The sequence below is a fragment of the Muntiacus reevesi genome, chromosome 1 (genome assembly GCF_963930625.1).
Source record: "Muntiacus reevesi chromosome 1, mMunRee1.1, whole genome shotgun sequence".
Lineage (NCBI taxonomy): Eukaryota > Metazoa > Chordata > Mammalia > Artiodactyla > Cervidae > Muntiacus > Muntiacus reevesi.
The window spans coordinates 111,219,362-111,246,162 of NC_089249.1; the positions used below are offsets into that span (position 1 = coordinate 111,219,362).

General features: G+C 36.9%; 1 protein-coding gene across 2 annotated transcripts; it reads left to right on the forward strand.

Annotated features, from left to right (window-relative positions):
- The first annotated feature begins 157 nt into the window (after positions 1-157).
- TMED5 (transmembrane p24 trafficking protein 5) lies at positions 158-20,668 on the forward strand. Of its 2 annotated transcripts, XM_065908603.1 has the most exons (5): positions 158-617; positions 8,861-8,958; positions 15,213-15,415; positions 17,360-17,389; positions 17,758-17,964. In XM_065908603.1, exons 1-5 carry the CDS (start codon positions 438-440, stop codon positions 17,817-17,819), a joined length of 573 nt encoding a protein of 190 aa, XP_065764675.1. In that variant the 5' UTR covers positions 158-437; the 3' UTR covers positions 17,820-17,964. The 2 variants fall into 2 exon arrangements, with proteins under 2 accessions (XP_065764675.1, XP_065764665.1); XM_065908593.1 differs by lacking the exon at positions 17,360-17,389 and having other exon boundaries at positions 207-617; positions 15,213-15,396; positions 17,758-20,668.
- The last annotated feature ends 6,133 nt before the right edge of the window (positions 20,669-26,801 follow it).

A 26,801-nucleotide genomic window follows, 5' to 3' on the forward strand; every position in this document is an offset into this window, starting at 1 on the left:
CCGCGCAGCCTTAGCGTGAATCGACGCCGGACGCGCGGGGCTTGTCGGGGATTGTGGTCTGGGAGCGCGTCCGAGCCTGCCTACCTGGAACTACATTTCCCACAATTGCCACCACGACGCCCATTGGTGTGAGGCCGGCCATGGGAAGCTGCGGAGGTCCGGGTGTCAGGCGGTCCGCGCTGGCGCGGTGCCTGAGGGAACCAAGACCTAGGAGGGTGTGGAAAAGGACTGCTGGCTCCGCCTTCAGTCCTTACGCTTTGTAGACAGGCGTTTCCCTCTCTGAGAAACGCCCCTCCGCCCAGGCCTTCACCTGGAGCTTTCTCAGGCTCCTGGTTTGCCTGCCAACCACGAGGAGTCCTGGAAGGAAAAGCGGAGCATAAGCGCCGATAACCCACGCCTCTCAACGCCTTTCCCAGCCCGAGATCGCCCAGGCAGGAATGGGCGATAAGATCCGGCTACCCTTCCCCGTGGTCCTCTTGGCCGCTCTGCTGCTGCCTAGGGCGGCCGGCTTCACTCCCTCCTTAGACAGCGACTTCACGTTCACACTTCCGGCGGGCCAGAAGGAGTGTTTCTACCAGCCCATGCCCCTGAAGGCCTCGCTGGAGATCGAGTACCAAGTAAGTGTAGATGTTGAGCCAGCCTCCTTCCTTTAGCCTAACTGCACGTCGTCGCCTCTCACCCGCTGAGAAAGTTTTTTGGGGACCGCCCGGCTGCTAAAGAGGCGAGGACCGCCCGGAAGCCGGGCAGCTGCGCGCCGGCTCTCGAGGCGCTGCTTTCCAAGGGCTGGGGACTAGAAGTTAGGCGGGATCTGGAATTGACCACCTGCCCTCTCCCCTTTCCTCCGGTGGGAAAGAGGCCAGCTCTGGTGATGTCGGTGGGTTTTCTCTTTGTTTAATGATTCGTCCATGTCTTTTTAGCCACTACCCGCGCAAGTACCGGAAATCTCACAGTTCAGGCCTAAGACACGTTCTGTTTAATCACTGGACAAAATGAGTTTCTTTAATCACCGCCCCCAACCCTCACTTAATTTAGGTATTATAAATCTATACTATTACTTCTTCAGTTAAGCATTTTTGAATTGTGACCATGCGATTATCACTAAATCCTATTTTGGAATATTTTGAAAGAGGCTATTGGTGTGCTTAATGGTGAATTTCCTTCCCAGTTGTATGTGTGTGTCTGTGCGTGTGCTCAGGCGTTAAGTTGTCTCTGACTGCGACCCCATGGACTGTAGCCCGCCAGGCTTCTCAGTCTGTGAGATTTCCCAGGCAAGAGTACTGGAGTGGGTTGCCATTTCCTTCTCCAGGGGATCTTCCCGGCCCAGAGATCGAACCGGCATCTCCTGCCTTGGCAGGCTAATTCTTTACCAGTGAGCCAACAGGGAAGCCCTCTTAGTTATATACCCAAATAAGATATAATTGTATATTAAAACTCTGTAATCTTTTTTTCAGCATTCTAAGCATTTCTCCCATATCATTATTTTATTTTTAATAAGCAAGATGTTATAGGGAATTGCCTTAATTTATGTAGTCACTGGTAGAGGGTAATTTCTTAGAAGAAATCGTTAGCTCCAGGATGGCAAATTTCGATGTTTCTAGGTAGCACTGCAAAAAAAAGAAAAATGCCTTGATGTGGTTCATCTTTCAACTTTTTTAACGTTACCTAATTTTTAATCAGATGTTAATTTTTTTATAGTTGATGTAGAGAATCTTTTTCAATAACAGGTCCTGTCACATTTAGAGCAAAATAAAGTTATTTAGAATTTTCATCTGAAGAAACTTTAGAATTAGATTATTTATAGATGAATACGGCTTCCCTGGTGGCTCAGACTACAAAGAATCTGCCGGCAATGCGAGAGATCTGGGTTTAATATCTCGGTTGGGAAGATCCCCTGGAGGAAGGCAGGACAACCCATGCTAGTATTCTTGCTTGGAGAATCCTCTTGGACAGAAGAGCCTGGCGGGCTGCAGTCCATGGGGTCGCGAAGAGTCGGACACGACTGAGCAACTAAGCAGCAGCAGCATGAATGTATAAGGTAAGCATAAAGTGTCTGAAATTACAGTTAGTGAGCCAAGCTGAGGCAGGAACTCAGCATTTCCTGATTTCCAGTTCAGTTCAAAAGTTAATTTACTGAAGATTTACCACGTGCCAGTAATGCCTGGCGGCGAGGACATAGAAGAGGGGACAAACGAAAGAGCCCTTTTCAGGGATCTTAATATTTAAAGGTTACTGGCTTATAAACAGGGGCTTTGCAGGTAGAAGAGCGGTAAAGAATCTGCCTGCCAATGCAGGAGACTCAGAAGAGGCAAGTTGGATCCCTGGGTCAGGAAGATCCCCTGGAGTAGGAAATGGCAACCCACTCCAGTGTTCTTGCCTGGAAAATAAAGTATGGTTATATGCTGTTGGAGAAGGACTTCTCCGGGTTTTCAGAAAAGAATTCCTTGAGAAAATAAATAGGAACCCAGAAAGATGCTTAGGTGAAACAGGAATGCAGGGAAGAAGGGGCATTCTAGGAAAAGGAACAAAATGAATAGGCATTTCTGAAAATGCACAGTGTTAGTGTTCTAGTAGTGGGCAATATGTACTGAGCACTACAAGTGCTGAGCTTAAGGGCTGGACCTCTTAAGACTGTAAAGTCTAGGTGAGAACAGAAGAAAAAGAGATTGGAGAGGTCAGGAGGCTGGATCATGAATCTTAGCTTGTGTGCTATGCTGAGTAGCTTTGACCTTTGTCTGTATAAGGGCTACTGAAGATTAAGCAATGTGGTAACAGTCGAAAATGTTTTACAGTGTAGAATATGGATTTAAGGAGGGCAAAATTAGAGGTAAGGAAACCAACTACAGGGTTAGAAAATGTTTTACAGTGTGGAATATGGATTTAAGGAGGGCAAAATTAGAGGTAAGGAAATAAACTACAGGGTTAGAAAAAGAGTCTAGATAAGGAAACAAGTTTTATTGTTCAAAATTCATCAGCATTTACCCAGGTATTAGGAAAGAAATTGGGACTTCTGTGGCAGTCCAGTGGATATGACTTCACACTTCCACTGCAGTGGACTTGTGTTCGATCCCTGGTCATGGAACTAAGATGCCAGCATGGCCTAAAAAAAATAAATAAATAAAGGTAAACTACTGACCTCTTAGGCTTAACAGCTCCAACTGTAGAGAAAAAAAATGCCTAGGTTGAAATCTTGACTCTGGCACTTACAACCTCTGTCATCTTGAGCAAGTTACTTAACCCTACCCTTGTAAAATATTGACAATAATAGTAACAGTTGATTTGTTTTGGTTTTTTAAATTTTTTTCCATTTATTTTTATTAGTTGGAGGCTGATTACTTTACAATATTGTAGTGGTTTTTGCCACACATTGACATGAATCAGCCATGGATTTACATGTGTTCCCCATCCTGATCTCCCCTCCTGCCTCCCTCCCCATCCCATCCCTCTGGGTCTTCCCAGTGCACCAGCCCTGAGCACTTGTCTCATGCATCCAGCCTGGGCTGGTGATCTGTTTCACCCTTGATAGTATACTTGTTTCAATGCTGTTCTCTCAGAACATCCCACACTCGCCTTCTCCCACAGGGTCTAAAAGTCTGTTCTGTACATCTGTGTCTCTTTTTCTGTCTTGCATATGGGGTTATCGTTACCATCTTTTTAAATTCCATATATATGCGTTAGTATACTGTATTGGTGTTTATCTTTCTGGCTTACTTCATTCTGTATAAGGGGCTCCAGTTTCATCCAGTAAGAGTTGATTTCAAACAGTTAATAAGTGTTCATGTACCACCCCAAACAGACAGTAAATATTCAATATTGTTAGCTTTTTTATGTTTACATTTTTAGAGTTTTATATATAGTGGGTTAGCTTTATATTAGTACTTGGCATCTTTAATCACTCAGAAAGATTGTTCCCTTAAAGCATTCTGTCTAAACTGTTTTGATTAAGGAAAGAATTAAAATCAATTGGTGTCTGTGGTCCTAGACAATGTTGCAAGGGTTTGTAGGGTAGAAATCTTCAACCCTTTACATTTTCCAACTCTGTGATTAATTTTCCAATAACTACAAGCTACTGGGTTTGTCTTCATTCTAGACATTGCCCTTGGCTAACTGTGACATATTAAAAATTTTAACCATTTCACACTTTTCAGGTTTAAGAGGACACTTTTAGGGTAACTGACCAGTTCCATTATATATTAAGTTCTTGGAATTTTTAAATGTCAATACATATATATCTTATGAGTAAAATAAATCATTCATTTAAATTTTTTATTATTGAGTGCTTAGTTTCTATAAGCTTTATGCTAGGTACTGCAGAAACATTGGTGAGTATAAGTATACTCTGTGTACTCATGCAGTCTAGTAAGGGGATAGACATTAATCAAATTAATACAAGTTCAGTTCAGTTCAGTTGCTCATTCCTGTCCGACTCTTTGCAACCCCATGAACCGCAGCATGCCAGGCCTCCCTGTCCATCACGCTGCAAGTCCAGGGTTTACCCAAACTCATGTCCATTGAGTTGGTGATGCCATCTAACCATCTTATCCTCTGTCGTCCCCTTCTCCTCCTACTTTCAATCTTTCCCAACATCAGGGTCTTTTCAAATGAGTCAGCTCTTCGCATCAGGTGACCAAAATATTGGAGTTTCAGCTTCAACGTCAGTCCTTCCAATGAACACCCAGGACTGATTTCCTTTAGGATGGGCTGGTTGGATCTCCTTGCAGTCCAACAGACTCTCAAGAGTCTTCTCCAACACCACAGTTCAAAAGCATCAATTCTTTGGCGCTCAGCTTTCTTTATAGTCCAACTTTCACATCCATACATGACAACTGGAAAAACCATAGCCTTGACTAGATGGACCTTTGTTGACAAAGTAATGTCTCTGCTTTTTTATATGCTGTCTAGGTTGGTCATAACTTTCCTTTCAAGGAGTAAGCGTTTTTTAATTTCATGGCTGCAATCACCATCTGCAGTGATTTTGGAGCCCCCAAAAATAAAGTCAACCACTGTTTCCACTGTTTCCCCATCTATTTGCCATGAAGAAATGGGACCAGATGCCATGATCTTAGTTTTCTGAATGTTAAGCTTTAAGCCAGCTTTTTCACTTTCCTCTTTCACTTTCAAGAGGCTCTTTAGTTCTTCACTTTCTGCCATAAGGGTGGTGTCATCTGCATATCTGAGGTTATTGATATTTCTCCTGACAGTCTTGATTCCAGCTTGTGCTTCCTCCAGCCCAGCGTTTCTCATGATGTACTCTGCATATAAGTTAAATAAGCAGGGTAACAATATACAGCCTTGACGTACTCCTTTTCCTATTTGGAACACTCTGTTGTTCCATGTCCAGTTCTAACTGCTGCTTCCTGACCTGCCTACAGGTTTCTCAAGAGGCTGGTCAAATGGTCTGGTATTCCCATCTCCTTCAGAATTTTCCACAGTTTATTGTGATCCACACAGTCAAAGGCTTTGGCGTAGTCAATAAAGCAGAAATAGATGTTTTTCTGGAACTCTCTTGCTTTTTTGATGATCCAAAGAATGTTGGCAATTTGATCTCTGGTTCCTCTGCCTTTCCTAAACTAGCTTGAACATATGGAAGTTCACAGTTCATCTACTGTTGAAGCCTGGCTTAGAGAATTTTGAGCATTACTTTACTAGCATGTGAGATGGGTGCAATTGTGCGCTAGTTTGAGCTTTCTTTGACATTTCCTTTCTTTGGAATTGGAATGAAAACTGACCTTTTCCAGTCCTGTGGCCACTGCTGAGTTTTCCAAATTTGCTGGCATATTGAGTGCAGCACTTTCACAGCATCATCTTTTAGGATTTGAAATAGCTCAACTGGAATTCCATCACCTCCACTAGCTTTGTTCGTAGTGATACTTCCTAAGGCCCACTTGACTTCACATTCCAGGATATCTGGCCCTAGGTGAGTGATCACACCATCGTGATTATCTGGATTGTGAAGATATTTTTTGTATAGTTCTTCTGTGTATTCTTGCCACCTCTTCTTAATATCTTCTGCTTCTGTTAGGTCCATACCATTTATGTCCTTAATTGAACCCATCTTTGCATGAAATGTTCCCTTGGTGTATCTAATTTTCTTGAAGAGATCTCTAATTTTTCCCATTCTATTGTTTTCCTCTATTTCTTTGCACTGAGCGCTGAGGTAGGCTTTCTTATCTCTCCTTGCTATTCTTTGGACCTCTGCATTCAAACTGATATATCTTTCCTTTTCTCCTTTGCTTTTCACTTCTCTTCTTTTCACAGCTATTTATAAGGCCTCCTCAGACAGCCATTTTGCTTTTTTGCGTTTCTTTTTCTTGGGGATGGTCTTGATCCCTTTTTCCTGTACAGTGTCATGAACCTCCGTCCATAGTTCATCAGGCACTCTGTCTATCAGATCTAGTCCCTTAAATCTATTTGTCACTTCCACTGTATAATCATAAGGGATTTCATTTAGATCATACCTGAATGGTCTAGTAGTTTTCCCTACTTTCTTCAATTTAAGTCTGAATTTGGCAATAAGGAGTTCATGATCTGAGCCACAGTCAGTTCTCGGTCTTGTTTTTGCCTACTGTATAGAGCTTCTCCATCTCTGGCTGCAAAGAATATAATCAATCTGATTCCTGTTGCTATGAAGCTAACTGCATAAGCTATGAGAATGTTTAATAGAAGGACTTGATTTTATCTGGGAATTGAAAGAAGACATCCTAGAAGTAGAGTTCAGATCTGTGAAGAATCAGGCTTACTAGTGATAAGGGGGTGGAACAAGGTGATAGGTAAAAAGAACAGCATGTGGCAATCCAAAGCTTTGAGGCAGAAGACTGAAGAATACCTTTGAGGGGCTGAAAGACTATGACAGACAGGGGAAAGTGGGACTCGTTCAACCTGATCCACTGAAATCATTAGGAAGTTTAGTTTAGATTTATGGTATTGTTTATTTTAAATAGGTATTTTGTATATTTTAAAATTAGCTTCTATTTTTTTAAATGCCATTTAAGCCTGCCAATATCTTTTGCTTTACTGAAGTCTATGCTTAGTTTTGTCATATCACTTATTTTTTTATTTAATGGATATGATTTTGGGGTTTTAGAGGGGAAACTTGAGTAATTTTAGAATGTTTTGAGTCCTTAGGTATCAGAAAATGGTTTTATCTTTTGCTTTCTCTTCAATAATATAATTATTTTACTTGGGAACATTGACTACATGACTCCCTTGTGATTTTTACATCTAGTTTATGTGCAAGAATACTGATGCCATCCCTGTTCTTGTTATTTTATAGTTCTCTACTACTACTTCAGTTTCTAGGTGGTTGTCTTCAAATCCTTTGGAAAAGTCATTAGGATACTTATTAGGTGGTTATTTAAAATCTTTAACTCTGCCTTCATAAAGGTCTTACTATTTCCTGCATGCTTCTTATCTATAATTTTTGCTTTGTTCTGAGAATTCCTTGGCTCCTTTTCTCTGATTTTTAGATTCCATCCATGTCTGTTCTGCTGTTGTTAAGGCTTTATTCGTTAGAGCTTTATTTGGGCAGTCATATTTTGGGTTTTTCTAAGAATTTTTCATATCAGCATCTTTCTTACTCTTTTATCGATCTTTACATTCTTAAATTTCTCTGAGGATATATATTACATTTATCTGAGAAAACATATTTTTAAATCTGTTTACATTATTATCCAAAATTTGATCCTCTGAGAAAAGCTAATAACATGAAAAAGAGGGCATTAGTTTCAGCAAATATTTGGTGTTTCTGTTTTTAGAATTTTGAGATTAATAGATATTGGTAGCTAGATGTATTCATTGCTCAGTGGAATATCTCTAGAAATTTCTTACTCTTCAAATCTGTTAACAGGTTTCCTAGATTTCTAGTATTGTTATGAATATATAACAATATATGCTATCTTTTCTTCATTTCACTGGGATTTAAAGAGGAAAAAGAATTGTGTATATTTAGCTAGCCACTTGAAACCAGTTTGTTGGTCAGTGAGTAGAGCACAAGAATAGGTAATCTATTATTCCATTAAAGCCTGAAGAAAAAGAAAATGGAGTTATATAAGAAAATGAGTAGCCTTTGAAGTTAGATTGCTAAATTCACATTTTGACCATACCACTTATTTACCATCTCCCCTTAGGCAACCTTCTGTGTGCCTGTTTTTTGAGGGTTTTTTAAATTTTCTTGAGGGAAGGGGTGTTTGTTTTGGCTAAAATGAAAACAATAATAGGACCTACCTTTTAGAGTTGTTGTGAGAAATAAATTAATCCACATAAAGCACTTAAAACAATGTGTGGCATAAACTATAATTGTTAGCTGCCATCATCATCATCAGGACATTTTGAAATTGTAAAGGAACAAGCTGAATTATTTGGCCAGTAAGTAAATGGCCTACTTGGAATACATAATTCATACTGGGAAATAATAGGTGATGTGTTGAAAAAGTCAGTTGGAATCAGATCATAAATGTCTTGAGTTCCAGGATGAGTAGTAGCTAATACTGAGGAGGAAACAAACTCAGAAAAGTTACACAGCAAACCCTAAATTGCCGAAGGAAAAGGGTCTACAAATTGAACTCTTTTCTGTGTTTCTTTCTAATCCATAGGACTTCTCGATGAAGGTACTGCATATAGGGAGATTATTTCAGTAATACTCATAAGACCTAAATTTAAGTATGGCAGCAGGAAGTGGCAAGACAGGGACAAGTTCCAGAAATGAATGGGATGGAAAAAGTGGTCTTTCCTTTCTAGCTCTAACGTGAGTGTGTTGACCTTCTTACCCTTGTTAAGGTTTAGAAATGAAATCTTTTCATCATATGGTCACTTTTTATTTTCAGCATTTGTAAAATGTGCTCTTCTCTTCTTTGTCTTTCTGCAGGTTTTAGATGGAGCAGGATTAGATATTGATTTCCATCTTGCTTCTCCAGAAGGAAAAACTTTAGTTTTTGAACAAAGAAAATCAGATGGAGTTCACACGTAAGTTATCTCTTCGTTGGGTTCCATGATCTGAATACCAGTAGGAACAGGGAAATTCAGCACATTTGATACTAAGTATTAGCATTAAATGATTCCATATGAACATTTTAAACAGTCCTTTTCGGTGATCTATCTTAAACTAAAATATCATCAGTTCATCTTTTATCTTTTGGTTAGACATTTTCTTTTGATCTTGACTGAGTTTTTGCTTTGCTTTGGTTAATGAGATGAGTATTCTACAGGTACTGCATTCAGCCTACTGAGGCATTTTAAAACCTGCCTTTCTGGCCACCACAGGCTTTTTCTGTTATAAGTTACTATTCCAGGTATATATCTTAAACTGCTGGCTATATCATTTTTGCCAGTAGTTTTCTTAAAACAACAGTACAGTGATACATCTTTGTGTGTGTGTGTGTGTATGTAAATTTTTATTTCCTTCAAATGTCACTCTTTTTAGATAATTAGAAGACCTGAAAGTAACAGATCTGACCACAGGAAACCCTATAGGAAATGCTTTTTATAATTTTATACTGAAATAAAATATAAAAGTTTAGAATTTGATAAAAGGCCATATATTGTATCTCATTTCTCTTTTTTCATCTCAGCAATGTTTCCATTTCATTGTATTATTTTACTGTAGCACTTTGTTTACTCAGTATTGTTACTGTGTTTAAACTGTGAGTATTTAAAAAAATAAAATAAACTGTGAGCATATAGGAATAAGAATATCAGATATGGAGTGTCCAATATTTGCCATAAACTAGACTTTTCATTTTATATGCTTTTAAATTAATCATTCCAACCCACTGTGAGAGACAGATTCTTTGATTCTCCAATTCCCATTTTACAGACAAGGAGGCTTAGAGAAGTTAAATAAGACTGCAAGGATATACATTTATTAGGAGGAAGCAGAATGAACCAAAATTTTTGCTTCTACTATACAATGCTTAGAACATCTCTAGCACATAGCACTATGTAAGTACTAGCTATTTATAATCACTGGTCTTTTTAACCAAAGTACCTGGCATATAATTGTTACTCAGTAAATATGAATACATGTATGAGTGAACGAGGTGGGAAAATGTCTCAACCATAGTTTTCTAAGATACTCATTTTAGTGTGCTTTCGAAAATGCCATTTTACCTATGCAGAGTTCTAAAAAAAATACTGCATAAACTACTGATAAATAAAATCAGAAGTGGTAACTTTAAGTCAGTTAAGGTGGCTATAGCAAAATTAACTATGCTTTCTCTTTGATAGGTATATGAACAAGAACTAAAAATGAAGTTCATCTTTAAATTTCAGAATATAGAAAATGTATAGAATTTCTGTCAATATTAATTACTCTCCCATTTTCTGCTTTCATTTAGAGATTGGGGGGGAAAGGTATGTTACTGCTTTCTTAAAAAGAATTGTTCACTCGCTAAGTTGTGTCCAACTCTTTGTAACCAGGCTCCTTTGTCCTCTACTATCTCGCAGAGTTTGCTCAGATTCATGGCCATTGCGTCAATGATGCCATCTAACCGTCTCATCCTCTGCTGCTCCCTTCTTTTGCCTTCAATCTTTCCCAGCATCAGGGTCTTTTCCAGTGAGTCAGCTCTTCACATCAGGTGGCCAAAGTAGTGGAGCTTCAGCATCAGTCCTTCCAATCAGTTTTCACGGTTTATTTCCTTTAGGATTGACTGGTTTGAGCTCCTTGCAGTCCAGGGGACTCTCAAGAGTCTTCTCCAGCACCAGTTTGAAAGCATCAATTCTTTGACACTCAAGCCTTCATTATGGTACAACTCTCACATCCGTACAGGACTACTGGAAAAACCATAGCTTTGACTATACAAACCTTTGTTAGCAAAGTGATGTCTCTGCTTTTTAATATGCTGTCTAGGTTTGTCATAGCTTTCCTTCCAAGAAGCAAGTGTATTTTAATTTCAAGGTAGCAGTCACCATTTGCAGTACTTTTGGAGCCAACATAGTTAAAATCTGTCACTGTTTCTTTCCAACTTTTTCCCCATCTCTTTGCCATGAAGTAATGGCCTGGATGCCATGATCTTAGTTTTATGAATACAGAGTTTTAAGCCAGCTTTTTCACTCTCCTCTTTCACCTTCATCAAGAGACCCTTCAGTTCCTCTTCACTTTCTTTCATCTGAAGAGTGGTATCATCTGCATATCTGAGGTTTATATTTCTCTTGGTAATCTTGATTCCAGCTTTGTGATTCATCCTGCCTGGCATTTCACATGATGTACTCTGCTTAAAAGTTAAATAAGCAGGGTGACAATATATAGTCTTGTCATACTCCTTTCCCAGTATTGAACCCATCACTTGTTCCGTGTCTGGTTCTATTGTTTCTTGACTCACATACAAGTTTCTCAGGAGACTGGTAAGGTGGTCTGATACTCCTAGCTCTTTAAGAAATTTCCACAGTTTGTTGTGATCCATACAGTCAAAGGCTTTAGCGTAGTCAATGAAGCAGAAGCAGATGTTTTTCTGTAATTCTCTTGATATCTCTATGATCCAACAATATTAGCAATTTGATCTCTGGTTCCTCTGCCTCTTTGAAACCCAGCTTGTACATCTGGAATTTCTCAGTTCACATACTGCTGAAGCCTAGCTTGAAGGATTTTGAGCATAAATTTACTGGCATGTAAAATGAGTGCAACTGTACAGTAGTTTGGCATCACCCTCTAAATTGGAATGAAAAAACTGACCTTTTTCAGTCATGTGGCCCCTGCTGAGTTTTCCAAGTTTGCTGACATATTGAGTGCGGCACTTTAACAGCATCATCTTTTAGGATTTTAAATAGCTCAGGTGAAATTTTATCACCTCAACTAGCTTTGTAGTAATGATTCCTAGGGCCCACTTGACTTCACACTGCAGCATGTCTGGCTTTAGGTGAGTGACCACATAAAATTGTCTCTCATTAAACAACCGGGGAAAAAGAATGAGTTTATAAGTGTTCTTTTGATATGCCAGGTCACTGTTCTAAGCACTTTACATGTATTAGTTTTTTTTATTCTTCCCTATAGTCCTTACTATCATCTTACCAATGAAGGAATTGAGGCATGGAGCAGTTAAGTAAATTGCTGCAGGTTACACAGCTAATGAACAGCAAAGCCAGGATTTAAAACGAGTCAGCCACTCACTCTTAATCACTATACCAAATTTACAAATCTACTTTCTAAAAGCTAAAATGAAAATTAATCTTTAGCTGTATTAACTTTTCAAAAAATTAGTTAATGTTTGGTTGTGCTGGGTCTTCATTGCTGTGCACTGGATTTCGCTAATTGTGGGCTCCTCTTGGTTGCCGAGCTCAGGCTTCTTTCTCATCGCAGTAGCTTCTCTTGTTGCGAAGCACAGGCTCTCTAGCGTGCAGGCTCGGTAGTTGGGTTCACAAGCTTAGGTGCTACAGGGCATGTGAAATCTTCCCAGACCAGGGACTGAACCCAGGTGCCCTACATTAGTAGGTGGATTCTAAACCACTGGACTACTAGGGAAGTCCCTTAACTTTTTAAAGGCAATTAAAATCTGTTATGCCACTGAAATAGTTTTTTCTTAAATTAAACCTTTGAAACAAATACTGTCCTTCCAGAAGTCGAGGTTAGTAAAAAATGTCTCCAGACAGAGCCTTAAACAGCTTAAGTAATACCTATTTGTCCAGCACTGTCATATGTATCCTTTTTCTAGACTACTAAATTAGTTATTAGCCTAACTCATACCAGAACTTAAGTCTTCCCCCAAAATTCAAAGATTAACAGAGATAAAATGTATAAAAGTGTGTAAATTATGAAGGGATATATAAGTATTAGAGAAGGAAATGGCAGCCCACTCTAGAAATCTTGCCTGGGAAATCCCATGGACAGAGCCTGGTGGGCTGCAGTCCATTGGGTCATAAAAGTGTTAGACACAAGTGATTGTGCACATAGAAGTTTTGACTAGAGAAGGGAATGGCAACCCACTCCAGTATTCTTGCCTGGACAATCCCATGGACAGAGGAGCCTGATGGGCTACAGTCCATGGGATCGCAGAGTCAGATGCAACTGAGCACGCATGCCTACAAGTAGTAGCTGTTTTTATTTATAGTATATATACTAAAATCCAGTCACATTGCTAAGTAGTCATCTCTTATGCTTAAACACAGTAAATTTCAAATAGGAGGAAGAAAAACAAGACTGGCTTAAAAGATGAAGATCATAGAAGGTGATAAAAGATAAAGCAAGGCACCTCAGCAATTGAAGATCAAACGTATAACATCCAGAGAGCCAATGGCATCATTTGGCCTGTGTAGGCCGCCTCTTACCATATGACTTGTAGATCAAGTAATCAGTCATTCAGAAGTCCTCCAATCACAACTATTTGCTAGCAGTTTGTAGCACTGTTCCTGCATGTTTTGTGTACCTTCCTAGAGGTCATCCTTCTTGTGATATGCCCAAGAAAACCCAATGAGAGAAAATTAAAATACTAATACTAAAGAATAAGATTTTGTCAGGATTGAGGTTTGAAGCAATACTATCATAGCTAATTTTTTTTTTTTTTTGGCCCATCTTGAATGAATTTTCACCCCTATGGGGGAGTATCTCCTCATTGAGAATGTGTAGACTAAGAATGCTGCCCTTCAGAATATATATGGTGGTTATATGCTTACTGGATCAGTGATGCCATTAATCAGAATATAGTGGAAATTTTACCTTGGAAAATGCCCCACATCTAGGTTATATTACATAATAGTCACAACATTTTTGTTTTATTCCTTTTAATATTGTTCCCCTATATCCATACCAGTGTTTGCTTTAGACTCCTTCAAAGGTTAAATGTGTCTCCAAAGACAAAGGTATGTCATAATTAAGGACACTGCAAAGAATACAGAAGGCTTCTAGCAGTATTGTAGAAAGATCAATACATACCAAAGGTCAAAAGTTCAAGCTTCGCTATGCTTAGAACAGGCTATGTGATCGTAGGCAAGAAACATATCTATGTGAACCTTATTTTACTTGCCTTGAAAAGGTCAATTATGCTTACTTTCAAATATGATGATAAGGATTAAAAATGATGTGTGAAAGCAGTGTGTAAATTATGAAAAGGTATATAAATACTGGCTATTTTTATTAATGGTGATATATGCTAAAATCAAATCACATGGCTGAGTACTTACATGTTATACCTAAACAAACCTAGGTCAGAAATAAGGGGTGAGGGGAGAGATGGAGATGGCTTAAAAGATGAAAATCACATGTTGTTCAGAAGGCTGTAGAAAATGATGTAATCTGCCCCAAAATTTAAGCGATCCAGCATATTGGATAAGGAAACTTCGAATTTAGACCAACCTTCGTGAATAGTCACAACAAAACCTAAAACAGTTTGAACTTTTTGTGGCCAGCAGTAGTAAATGTCATTAGCCTGTGTACAAGTTTGTTAAAACTTCTCTCCACAAAAAATTAGAAAACTATTTTGCTAAATTAACTGTGCCTAGGACAATTATCTTTAATGTGAAGATCAAGATCATTTAAGTTATGAGTGGCATTTATTCAGTAAAGGTAATGCCACCATGAGTAATCCTCTCATTCTTCACCACTGAACTCATTCCTAATCTTTGTAAATGAAGTCGCGTCGCTCAGTCGTGTCCACCTCTTTGGGTCCCCGTGGACTGTAGCCTACCAGGCTCCTCTGTCCATGGGATTTTCCGGGCAATAGTACTGGAGTGGATTGCCATTTCCTTCTCCGTGGGTTCTTCCTGACCCAGGGATCAAACCTGGGTCTCCCGCATTGTAGACAGACGCTTTACCGTCTGAGCCACCAGGGAAGTCCTAATCTTTGTAAACTGTATTATAATTATGTACTTAACCCAAAGGGGCCTACAATGAAGCATTCAGGAAAATCCATTGTTTTTGAAAATTAAAAAAAAAAATCTCACTTTACAAATTAATCTCAAAAGTGGAGGTCTGTAGTGATGTTTCCATATGAGTTGAACTCATTATAAATTACTTTAAATAATACATAGATATTAAGGTTCACTCTGAGGTATCCTATCTAGGTTTTTAATCCTGCTCCAGTGTCAAGCACATTTAAGTTGCAAGTACCTGAATATCTATTTTCAGGTTACTGCTTTCAAGAAATTATACATTATCTTTTCAGTACTACGGAGGTCTTTCTGTCAGTAAGCTGTCCAGTTATAAATCATGTTATTTCTTCTTTTACAATAGTTTTTTCTTTAATCCCAGATGGAAGTCAGATAACTGAGGACAGTTTCTTTTTTTAATACAGGATAGAGACTGAAGTTGGTGATTACATGTTCTGCTTTGACAATACATTCAGCACCATTTCTGAGAAGGTGATTTTCTTTGAATTAATCCTGGATAATATGGGAGAACAGGAGCAAGAACAAGAGGACTGGAAGAAATACATTACTGGCACAGATATGTTGGATATGAAACTGGAGGACATTCTGGTCAGTATAGTTTTTTTAGAATAAAATAATAAAAAGTTACTAACATCTAGATACTTTACCTTGTGATAGGCACTGAGCTGGGTATTATCTACATTGTCTTACCCTAATCCTTACTTAAGTCTATGAGAATTATCATCCCCATTTTCCAGTGAGGAAAATTATGGATTAGGGATATTTGGTAATTGTCTCTGTGACAGAACCACAGAGAGGGAAACTCAAATTTGAACATATGCTCTTAACTACAGAACTCTTAGAATGTTCAAACAGAGGATTGTTAAGAATAATCTGCAGAATGCTTACACACAAAATTGAGTAATTTTTAAACATTTAAAATATACAGGAATTTTCCCGCACAACACAGATTTTATAATGTGAAATTTGGTATCACTTGATTAATTTGGGGAACATTGTTAACATAACTCAGCCAAACTTAGCAGTTATCAGAAACTACCACTACCCTCAGGAGTAAAAGCTTCTTTGCTTGAATTGCTTTATGCTTTATTTATCATAAACATGCATAAAGAAGTGTGCATGTTTATGAACCTGTTTACTAATGATTGTATTGCCAGTGTTGGGGAGAAAGGTCATTACCCTTCAGCCACTAGATATAATCAACTGATAGAATTTATTCAGCAATATTTATAAACAGCATATATATCTGTTACAGAACTTTCTGTAGGAGAAATAATGTGATTATTCCAAATTTGAAACTGTAATGTATAGCCTCTAATACTCATAACCCGAACTGTTTTTTTATAGTGTGATATTTTGATCATGTTGAGGTTTCTTAAGAAAACAACTATCAAATTATAAAAGAAGAGACATATTGTAAGATCAGTTAGCTAAGTCAGAAAATTAAGTGATCATATCATATGTGTAATTCCTTAGTGACTGAGCCCTCTAAGCCTTGGTGTCCTATCACCCTTGGGAATACCACCTCTAGAGTTGTGAGGATGAAAGGTGCTATGGCCTATCTATAAATGCTTAAAACAGCATCTAGCAAACAGTAAGTGTTAGTTTTCTTACCTTTAACATTGGTGTTAACTGTGAATACAAACTGAAATGATTAAGCTTGATTACCATGAATATTTACCATGACAATTTTGATCTCATCATCTCATATGTATACTAAATTTAGTTGAATTTGAGATTCAGAAGAAGACTTAGTTATCATTAGTCCAGTTCCAAACTCCCTTTCCCCTTTTATTCCATTTTGTAGATAAGGAACTGGCTTAAAATGGAAATGATGCATCCATAGTCTTGCTACTATAGATAGAAATCCAATCTTTTTCCCACTCATTTTTAAAATCTCAATCATATTAATATATTCTTCCATTTTAAATTTATATTGCCAACAAGTGCAAAATACAAGTAGTTGTAAATTTTATTAGTATTAATACTTCACTGATTTTTCAAGAAATTGACTTCATTCACAATTAAACAAAATGACCAGAAAGTTCAGATTTAAATAAGGCTTAAAATACTTAGTCTTTGTTAAATAAAAATAAAGTGTCTTTCAGGAGATTTTCCATTTACACCCCCCCATCAAAATTTTTTATCACAGCAGCAAACTTGAATAAACAATTTTATACTTAACTGTCATCATCTGATATTGAAAAGAACTATGCATGGTCTTTTCATTTGGGGATCTCAATCTCACATTTTTCTGGAAAATATTTGCATTACTAGATTACCATTGCTTTACAAATACACATATATGACAAATATTATACTTTGTGGTTTTGTAGGCTTAGCAGAGCACTCTGAAATTTTGTGTATATTTTTTGCTTTTAAATGAGGATTTTAAGCAAAGTGACTATACAGGAAAATCTGTTTCTGTTATTTTCTTACTTATGCCATCAATACTTTGACATAATTTCTAATCTCAATTTTACCCTATATTCATGTAAACCTTTTATAGTTTTTAAATCACTCCTCACCAGGACCCTACTAAAAAATTTTTTTTCAGATGTGCAACTCAGACTGCATGTTGGTAAGCTTGTTTTATGAATGTAATCTTGGAACATTTCCATAATAAAAACATTTCTTATGGTTGTTAGGGCTAACAAGATAATGTATGTAAAATTACTGGCACTGCGGCACTCAAATATATTTTCATATTATTTTCAATTCCCAGTAGCTTTGTTCTCTTTTAGAATTATAAACAATAATTTAAATATATCATGAGAACTGTTACATAAACATTATGTAGTAAAGATATTTAGTTAAATCTTAAATAGTACCCACCCCTTAATTAAAACTGTTTTTGGATATTAAACTAGTAAGAGTACAGTGAAGCACAGTTTTAAATTAAAATTACTGAGCATTCTTTTACAATAAAATTATTTTCTTTATCTCCAGGAGTCTATCTACAGGATCAAGTCCAGACTAAGCAAAAGTGGTCACATCCAAACTCTGCTTAGAGCATTTGAAGCACGTGACCGAAACATACAAGAAAGCAACTTTGATAGAGTCAATTTCTGGTCTATGGTTAATTTAGTGGTAATGGTTGTAGTGTCAGCCATTCAAGTGTATATGCTGAAGAGTCTATTTGAAGATAAGAGGAAAAGTAGAACTTAAAATTCCGGACTACTTAACATTCATAAAAAGGGACAGAAAAACGCAATAAACTCTTGTACTCAAGACCATTAACAGTCTGTTCCAAAACATTTTCAGGCATTACCATTAAGTGTGAAATAAGTATAATTTTAATATGAAAGGAAAGGCTTAACTTTCATCTCTGCAAGTGATCTTATTGTTCCGATTGTACTTAAGTGTATAGCAAATATTGTGCAGGTATAAATGAATGAAGCCATGTTAGTAACAGTAGTTTCCTAAGTTTGCAAAAGTTTTGCAAATGTCATTAAGTGATTTAAATAAATGAACTTTGGGCCTAAATGTAACAGTGAACAATGTTTTTAGAAGATTGTTACCTAGAAATTTCTTTGTAAATGTGGCAATTACAAATTAATTGTAGAAGTTTTTCAGTATATCAAGTTATAAATCATACGAGAATTATCTAATCATGGATATCTTTAGAAAACAAAAACTCAACTTTTCTCTTTTTACATATATATCTCCTAAATGTATATAGAAACATAGCTGTGAAAAAAAGGTATGTCGGATGTTTTATAACCAAATAAATTAAAATATTAACAGAAAGTATTAGTTTTATATACCTAGCCTACATTCCCAAAAGCTGACTTTTGAATAGTTCTTAAAAATACTAAGAACATAGTTATCAAAAATAGGACAGATTTTCTCTTTGAAGTAAATAAAGATCGTTCCCAATTTCTATAAGGATACATTCTAATAGTTAACTAAGATGTAGGATTTTTAAATTAAATGAGGGGAAATATATTATCAACAGTGTTACGTTAGTTTTAATGTATTTACTGACTTGGATGATACATTAATACCAGCAGTTGTTTAGGAAATATTGCTAAAAGAATTTGGACCTAATGTTAAGTAAATATCTTGAGTTCTCAAAAATCATTAAAAAAAAAAACAATAAAGTCAATATAAAAGAATTTAGGGAAACGAGAATATCTCATCAAAATAAAGTTTACTTAAACTATAAGTATCTAGAATCTGGCTTATCACAATCACTCAATCCTAATATAAACCATGAGATTAATTTCCAGTTAATTGTTAGAAAAGTGTAGGTTTTATTTTTTAACAATTGTTTTAAATTATCATTTCTAAGTATTTAGGTACAATATGGTATAAGCCCTGCTAGTATAAATATTTATTAGTTTTTATTGTAATTTTCATAAAATGACCTTTCTGATCACTTTATTGGCATTCAAATAAGAATTGAAAACCTACAGAAGTTTCAACACTCAATATGTGAATAACCCTATAGCCTTTGCCTTAATCAAGTACTTAATCATGTCTTAATCAAGTACTAGTATCTTAATGAATTAAATAGAATTTTTAGGTTATACCCACTTGTAATATTATGTCATGTAAGAGTTAAAAACAATCAACTGATAGGTCCTGAGTACAGTTGGTTAGTACTGCTGAATTCTTAATAAGCAATAATGATATCCAGAGACAATGATGATTTCATCTATAATTTATACTCGAGTGGTACAAAATGAGAGATACTTCCCTCCATCTTATATATTTCCCTCTATTCTTAAGATTTCCCAACTCTGAGGCTTTTTTAAAATGAGATAAATGCCATGTTTAGGTGATTACCTTAACTGGCTAAGTATACAGGAGTAGCCCTTATAACACATGCAAAACAAGGGCCAGTAAGATTTCTGCTTGAAAGAGCTCTTTTTCCTCTTCTGACAAACTAATAATGAGAAGCGAATGTTAAGTACTATAGCTAATAAAACAGTACAGATTTAAACTACTGCATCTTTCCTATAAAACTGTGATTAAGAATTCTACCTCTTATGTGTGGCTGGTCACTGTACTTACTGTACTGATTCTATACCTAACAATGGATTTGTTACATCATCTACATTTGATTTGTGCCACTGATTTTTTTAAACCTTTGATTCAGTAACTTCCTATTATATAATGGCCTTATTTAGAAAACAAAGAATTTAGGGATATTGAGGACAATTTTATTTTTATAGACAAAGTGAAAACAGATTATTTAAGAAGCATGTTACCTGTATTAACCATAGAGTAAAATTCGTATGCAAAGAACTAAATTCTTTAATATTTCTAAAAGCTTGTTTATCTGCATCATATGGTTTTAGTGTATTCAATTTTGACATTAAAATTATGCTAAAAGTGAAAAAAATTATACTAAAAGTGAGTAAGGTGTCACTTGGCAGCTTATTTTATCATTACTTTTTTAGTCATGTAAACTTCTAAAATACTAAAATATTTAACTAAGGCCTAGAGTTTCACTATGATTTGCATTTGGATCCTTAATGATTGGTTTTCTTTTATGTGAATGTCAAGATAATAGATAAGTGGTTGAAATAGTATTGAAATAAAGTATAAACTGAAATGTCATTTTATTTTAGGTATGTCATTTTATTTTAGGTATGTTTATCCTTCTCAAGTATTGTTATGTCCTAAAATTGACAAAAATTGAATACCTATAATTGTATGCTTCCCCAAAGAAAATTCGTTTATCTGAAATTTTCAAAGATATTGATTCAGCATGTTATGGTTTTTCAGCTGAAATGTAATAATGCACAATTAGTGTTGCTCAAATGCTTTATACTTATGAACAGACACAGCCATATTAAATGAGCACTGAATACTGTGCTGAGTATATACAATAAAAATTACAATCAAAGGATGTCTTATTTATCTACCAGTCATTATAAATGTTGTCTAATCTTTAAAGCCTTCATTGATTTCATCTTAAAAGGGTGCTCTCTACACTTTTTATTGTGAATCATTCTACCCTTCAATAGAGTTCTGTTTGTATATTTACTTGTTCTGCTGCTGCCCAAACATATATTGTAACTAAGAGGTACTCGGAGGTACTCAAAGGTACTCAAAACAGGCAAAGATTCAGTTCTGAGAGTCTGGAATGCTAAATAAGTACTCAGGGAGCTTTTTGCACTCTTCTACCCTATTATAAAAATTGATTAAGATTGGAATTTGGTTCCAGAATCTTAATTAACACAATTTGGGATTCTGGTGTCTACATTATCCTTGGACCATTTGCTAACTGGGTGAACTTGGGAAATCAAGACTCTAGTTTCAGGACTTCAGTGGTTAAGACTGTGCTTCAAGTGCAGGGGTCTGGGTTCAATACCTGGTCAGGGAACTGACATCCCACATGCTGCAACTAAATAAATGGAGGAACATACGATATTCAAAGGTGAGAAGGCTCAACATAATAAAAAAGTCAGTTCTTCCTAAACTGATCTATAAATTTAAAATAATTCTCATAAAAATCTAGCAAGATTTTTTTGTAGACAAGGACAAGCATACTCTAAAATTTATACGGAATGGAAAGGCAAAAGAAAAAGATAGTTTAGAATAAAAACTAAAGTCTACCTATATTGACACTTAAATCAACACAGTGTGGTACCGGTGGAGGAATAGACACATAGATCAATAGAAGAGACATTTTAGAATACATGAAAACAAGTCAAACTGATTTTTAACAAAGGTACAAAAGTAATTCAATAGGGGAAAAGACAGCCTTTTAAACAAAAGGTGCTGGAGCAACTGGGTCAAACATAGGTGAAAACATCAACTTAAATGTTAAAACTATAAAGCTTTTTGGGAAAAAAATATGAGAAAAATCTCTAAGACTTAGGGCTAAACAAAGAGGTTCCATACTTGACACCTAATATATGACCCATAAAAGGAAAACCTGGACCTCATTCAAAATAAAACCTTTGCTCCATGACCTACTGAGGGGATGAAAAAATAAGCTACTGAAGGGGAAAAATAAATGCAAATCACATATCCAAAAGACTAGAATATACAAAGAATTCTCAAAGTCCAACAGTTAAAAAAATAAAACAGTTCAATTAGAAAATGGGCAAATGACATGAATGGACATTTCACTGAAAATATATGGATGGCAAATAAGCACATGAAAATAGTTTAAAAATCATTAGCCATTAGGATAATTCCAGTTAAAACCACAATGAGATATCACTATACCAGAAAGGCTAAAATTTAAAAAATAGTTACAACACCAAATGCTGGGCAAGGATGCAAGAGAAATTAACTCACACTCTTACACTGCTAAGTGGAATATAAAATGGTAGAGTCACTCCAAAAATATTTGGGCCATTTCTTTTAAAACTACACATGCGCTTACCATGCAACCCAGCATTTATACTCCAGGACACACCCCTGATAAATGAAACCATATGCTCAAATAAAAACCTATATACACATACACAGCAACTTCATTTGTAATAGTTCCAAACTGGAAATAACCCAAATTTTCTTTTAAAGAGTGAACAGTTAAATGTTGGTACATCCATATTATGGAATAGTGAGCAGCAATAAACAATCAACTTTGGGTAGACTTCAAAGGAATTACGGTTGGGAAAAATCATAAAGCGTCACACACTGTGAGGAGGAAAGAAAGAGCTAAAACTGGCAGTTTTGTGGTGGAACAATTCAGTCTTGATAGTGACAGTTACACAAATCTAACACAATGTAAAATTCACAGAGGTATATATATATATACAAATGAGTGTCTGTAAAACTGGTGAAATGTGAATAAACTCTGGATTGTACCAGTGTCAATTTTCTATACTAAATATTGTACCATTATGCTAATATCACCATTGGGATATATGAGAAGTACACAGGAACTAAGTCCCTCTTTTTTTTTTTTTTTTGCAATTTCTTGTGAATCTATAGTTATTTCAAAATAAAAACTTAAAAATGAGGCAGGTGAATTTTATACTGCAACAGACACTACTGTGTTGTAATATACATATTTCTGAATGAGCCCAGGAATAAATAAAATAATTTAACTTCATGCTAAATAAAACCAAAATATTCTCATTGAAAAAAATCAAATTGTCAGGACTCTCCTGGTGGTTCAGTAGCTAGTGCTTCACGCTCCCAATGCAGGGGGCCCAAGTTCAATCCCTGGTCGGGGAACTAGATCCCACATGACACAACTAAGAGTTTGCAAGCTGTAACTAAGACCCAGCACAGACAAATAAATATGTATTTTTTACAAAAAAGAAAATACAAGTGTCATTTTAGGTATTGGTACAGTTCTTAAAGAATTTAGCTATCAGCAGAAAGGTGAAATACTATATTCTTCAAGGCTCTTAAGGAATTGAGCCTGATCATTTTGACATGAAATATGAAAGAAGAGTCCAAAGTCAACCTTTTTCCTTTTTAGAGCAATTCTATTTTCTAAAATTCTGTCCAGAAGTTATACAATATTCAGTTCGGTTCAGATCGTTCACTCAGTTGTGTCCGACTCCCTGAGACCCCATGAACTGCAGCACGCCAGGCTTCCCTATTCATCACTAACTGTCCAAGCTTGCTCAAACTCATGTCCATCGAGTCAGTGATGCCATCCAACCATCTCACCCTCTGTCATCCCCTTCTCCTCCTGCCTTCAGTCTTTCCCAGCATCAGGGTCTTTTCTAAGGAGTCAGTTCTTCATATCAGGTGGCCAAAGTACTGCAGCTTCAGCTTTCAATGAATATTCAGAACTAATTTCTTTTAGGATTGACTGGTTTGCTCTTCTTGCAGTTCAAGGGACTCAAGAGTCTTCTTCAACACCACAGTTCAAAAGCATCAATTCTTCGACACTCAGCCTTCTTTTATGGTTCAACTCTCACATCCAGACATGCTGCTGCTGCTGCTGCAGCTAAGTCACGTCAGTCGTGTCCAACTCTGTACAACCCCACAGATGGCAGCCCACTAGGCTCCCCCATCCCTGGGACTCTCCAGGCAGGAATACTGGAGTGGGTTGTCATTTCCTTCTCCAATGCATGAAAGTGAAAAGTAAAAGTGAAGTTGCTCAGTCGTGACTGCTGAAAAAACATAGCTTTGACTAGAGGGACCTTTGTTGCCAAAGTAAAGAAGTATTTGCTGCTTCTTAAAATGCTGTCTAGATTGGTCATATCTTTTCTTCCAAAATCTTCCCTGGTGGCTCAGATGGTAAAGCATCTGCCTACAATGCAGGAGACCCAGGTTCAATCCCAGGGTCAGGAAGATCTCCTGGAGAAGGAAAAAATGGCAACCCACTCCAATATTCTTGCCTGGAAAATCCCATGGATGGAGGAGTCTGCTAGGCTACAGTCCATGGGGTTGCAAAGAGTCGGACACGACTGAGCAACTTCACTTCACTTTCTTCCAAGAAGAAAGTGTCTTTTAATTTCATGGCTTGCAGTCACCATCTGCAGTGATTTTGGAGCCCAAGAAAATAAAGTCTGTCACTGTTTTCACTGCTTCCCCATCTATCTGCCATGAACTGATGGGACTGGATGCCATGTTCTTCATTTTCTGAACGTTGAGTTTTAAGCCAGCTTTTTCACTCACCTCTTTCACGTTCAAGAGGCTCTTTAGTTCCTCTTTGCTTTCTGCCGTAAGGGTGGTGTCATCTGCATATCTGAGGTTATTGATCTTTCTCCCAGCAGTCTTGACTCCAGCTTGTGCTTCACCCAGTAGAAGTTATACCATGATGAAGTGGTTATTAGAATACTACCATGGAAAGATTACACCTAATTCCCCAATGTTACAAGACCATCATTCTATGAATTTCAACAGAGAAGCTATCCTTTCAAATGCTAACTTTTCAGTGGACAATCATGGCATAACACTGGAAAACTGTACACAGTGGATAACTGATCCCTTCATCTATAAAGATAACAACTCCTTTTTTGCTATAAAGGACCTTAGAATTAAGGCATATACAGGATATGCAACTAGGAAGCAACTTATTAATTATAATACAAACCACTGTAAACTCTTAAATGCCAAAGGGACATAAATTTAAAAATAAATATGCTGGCAATTACTCCTTCATTACCCCTTGGACAAAAGGAGCAAAGAATGAAAAAGGTCACTTTGTTTAGAATGAGGAAACAGTAAAGGCTAGAAAACATTATGAAGATGGCCCATACTCTCCTTTGATAATATATTTCCTTTCAGGCACCCAAGGGAAGACAGAATGCAAAACTTTTGTAGCCCTATAGCCTTCAATACAAGTTACACTCATCACAATATACCCAAGACAGTTTAGTATCTTAGAATAAGAAAAATTTGAGCATTACTGTAACTAGAACTTTGGAGAATAGAAAAGCAAAGAATCTGTCTTTAGGAGGAGCTCCTTGGTGGTGCAGTGGATAAGAATCTACCTGTCAATGCAGGGGACATGGGTTTGATCCTTGATCCAGGAAGACTTCACATGTCCCGCAGCAACTAAGCCCACATGCCAAAACTACTGGAGCCCTCAAGCCCTGGAGCCACACACGGCAACTACTGAAGCCCACAGCCTAGAGCCTGTGCTCTGCAATGAGAAGGCTTTGCAATGAGAAGCCCATGCACACCACGAAGAATAACCCCATTCACCGCAACTACAGAAGGCCTGCGCACAGCACCAAAGACCCAGTGCAACCAAAAATAAAAATAATAAATTTTTAAAAAAATCTGCCTTTAAAGAGCTGATGGTTCACCTGGAGGGAAGAGTAGTTAGTATTCAGGAAATATTAGCTACTAATTTTTCCAAGTCAGCTTTGTCATTCATTGCTCCAAGAAGTTTTGCCAAATTCCTTAAACTTATGGTGTATCCCTCTTATGTGTGTAACCCTTATTGGGTATCCCTCTATGGTATAACCCTCTACACTTCCCCTTCAAGTCACTCTTCATACCGTATCAGAATTAACTTATAAGAACCCTCTACAAGATTATAATCTCTAAAGGCAGAGAACATCTCTTCTATCTACTGCACCCAGCACAATATCTAGAAGCAGTATTTGCTAATGCAAAGGTAAGGCACACTATGATTAAGTAAAAAGCTTGTGAAGTGTAAAACACAATCCTCTTTCAGTAAAAACAGAAACCGATAAAAAGTCTTGAAGGATAAGGTTTATACACCATTAGCTCTGGATTATAGAACCTGGAGGAGTTTCAGAACTATGTTAAGTTTTATGTTACCTTAATTGTTCACTCAAGTGCTTTTATATTATAGCTAGAAAACTGTAAAGCTTATTCACTTAGGGAAAAAACTAACAAGGATTTTCTCCTGTTTTTCTCATCTACTACCACCATTCTTCCCAGTCATTGCCCCTTTCTTCTAAACCACATCTTCATTTTCTTGGAACCACTTCACTAATTCTCCCTTTTGTTGCCAGCTAACACACAACAACATGAAGGAAGGTAAGCAGAAAAGTAATACATAAGAAACAAATCAGCATTATTTCCTCCAAGTCAGATTTGGATGAAGGAACACTTTTAACCCCAGACACAATTTCTATTACGAAAAAATCCATGTGTGTGTGTGTTGTAGTCACTCAGTCGTGTCCGACTCTTTGTAACCCCATAGACTGTAGCCCACCAGGCTCCTCTGTCCATGGAATTCTCCAGACAAGAAGACTGGAGTGGGGGTTTTGCATTCTCTTTTCCAGGGGATTTTACCAACCCAGGGGTCGATCCCCTGGTCTCCTAAGTTGCAGGCAGATTCTTTACCATCTGAGCTACCAGGGAAGCCCTTAACAAAATCCATAACTGCAGAATATTGCAGATTCCTTATGAAGGGAATGAACTGCCTGTTGAATGTACTATTTAACTAGTTTCCAATTATTACTACTACTAGACTATAGCAAATGCTTGTCATTTTCTAAACCTAAGTTTATATTTCTCAATACCAAAACACAAGTTCAATTCTTCAAAGAGGTCGCTTTCAGTAACTACCTGAAATTTTTTAAGGCTGCTTTCCAGAGTTAGACAACAAAACCATCTGACATTTTTACTCATCACTCTGA

Bases quoted from the DNA above. Each gene is read 5' to 3' on its own strand.
- TMED5 (XM_065908593.1), top strand. From the start codon at position 438: ATGGGCGATAAGATCCGGCTACCCTTCCCCGTGGTCCTCTTGGCCGCT. The intron at 618-8,860 runs GTAAGTGTAGAT...GTCTTTCTGCAG, and splicing joins CGCTGGAGATCGAGTACCAA to GTTTTAGATGGAGCAGGATT. The intron at 15,397-17,757 runs GTCAGTATAGTT...CTTTATCTCCAG, and splicing joins TGAAACTGGAGGACATTCTG to GAGTCTATCTACAGGATCAA.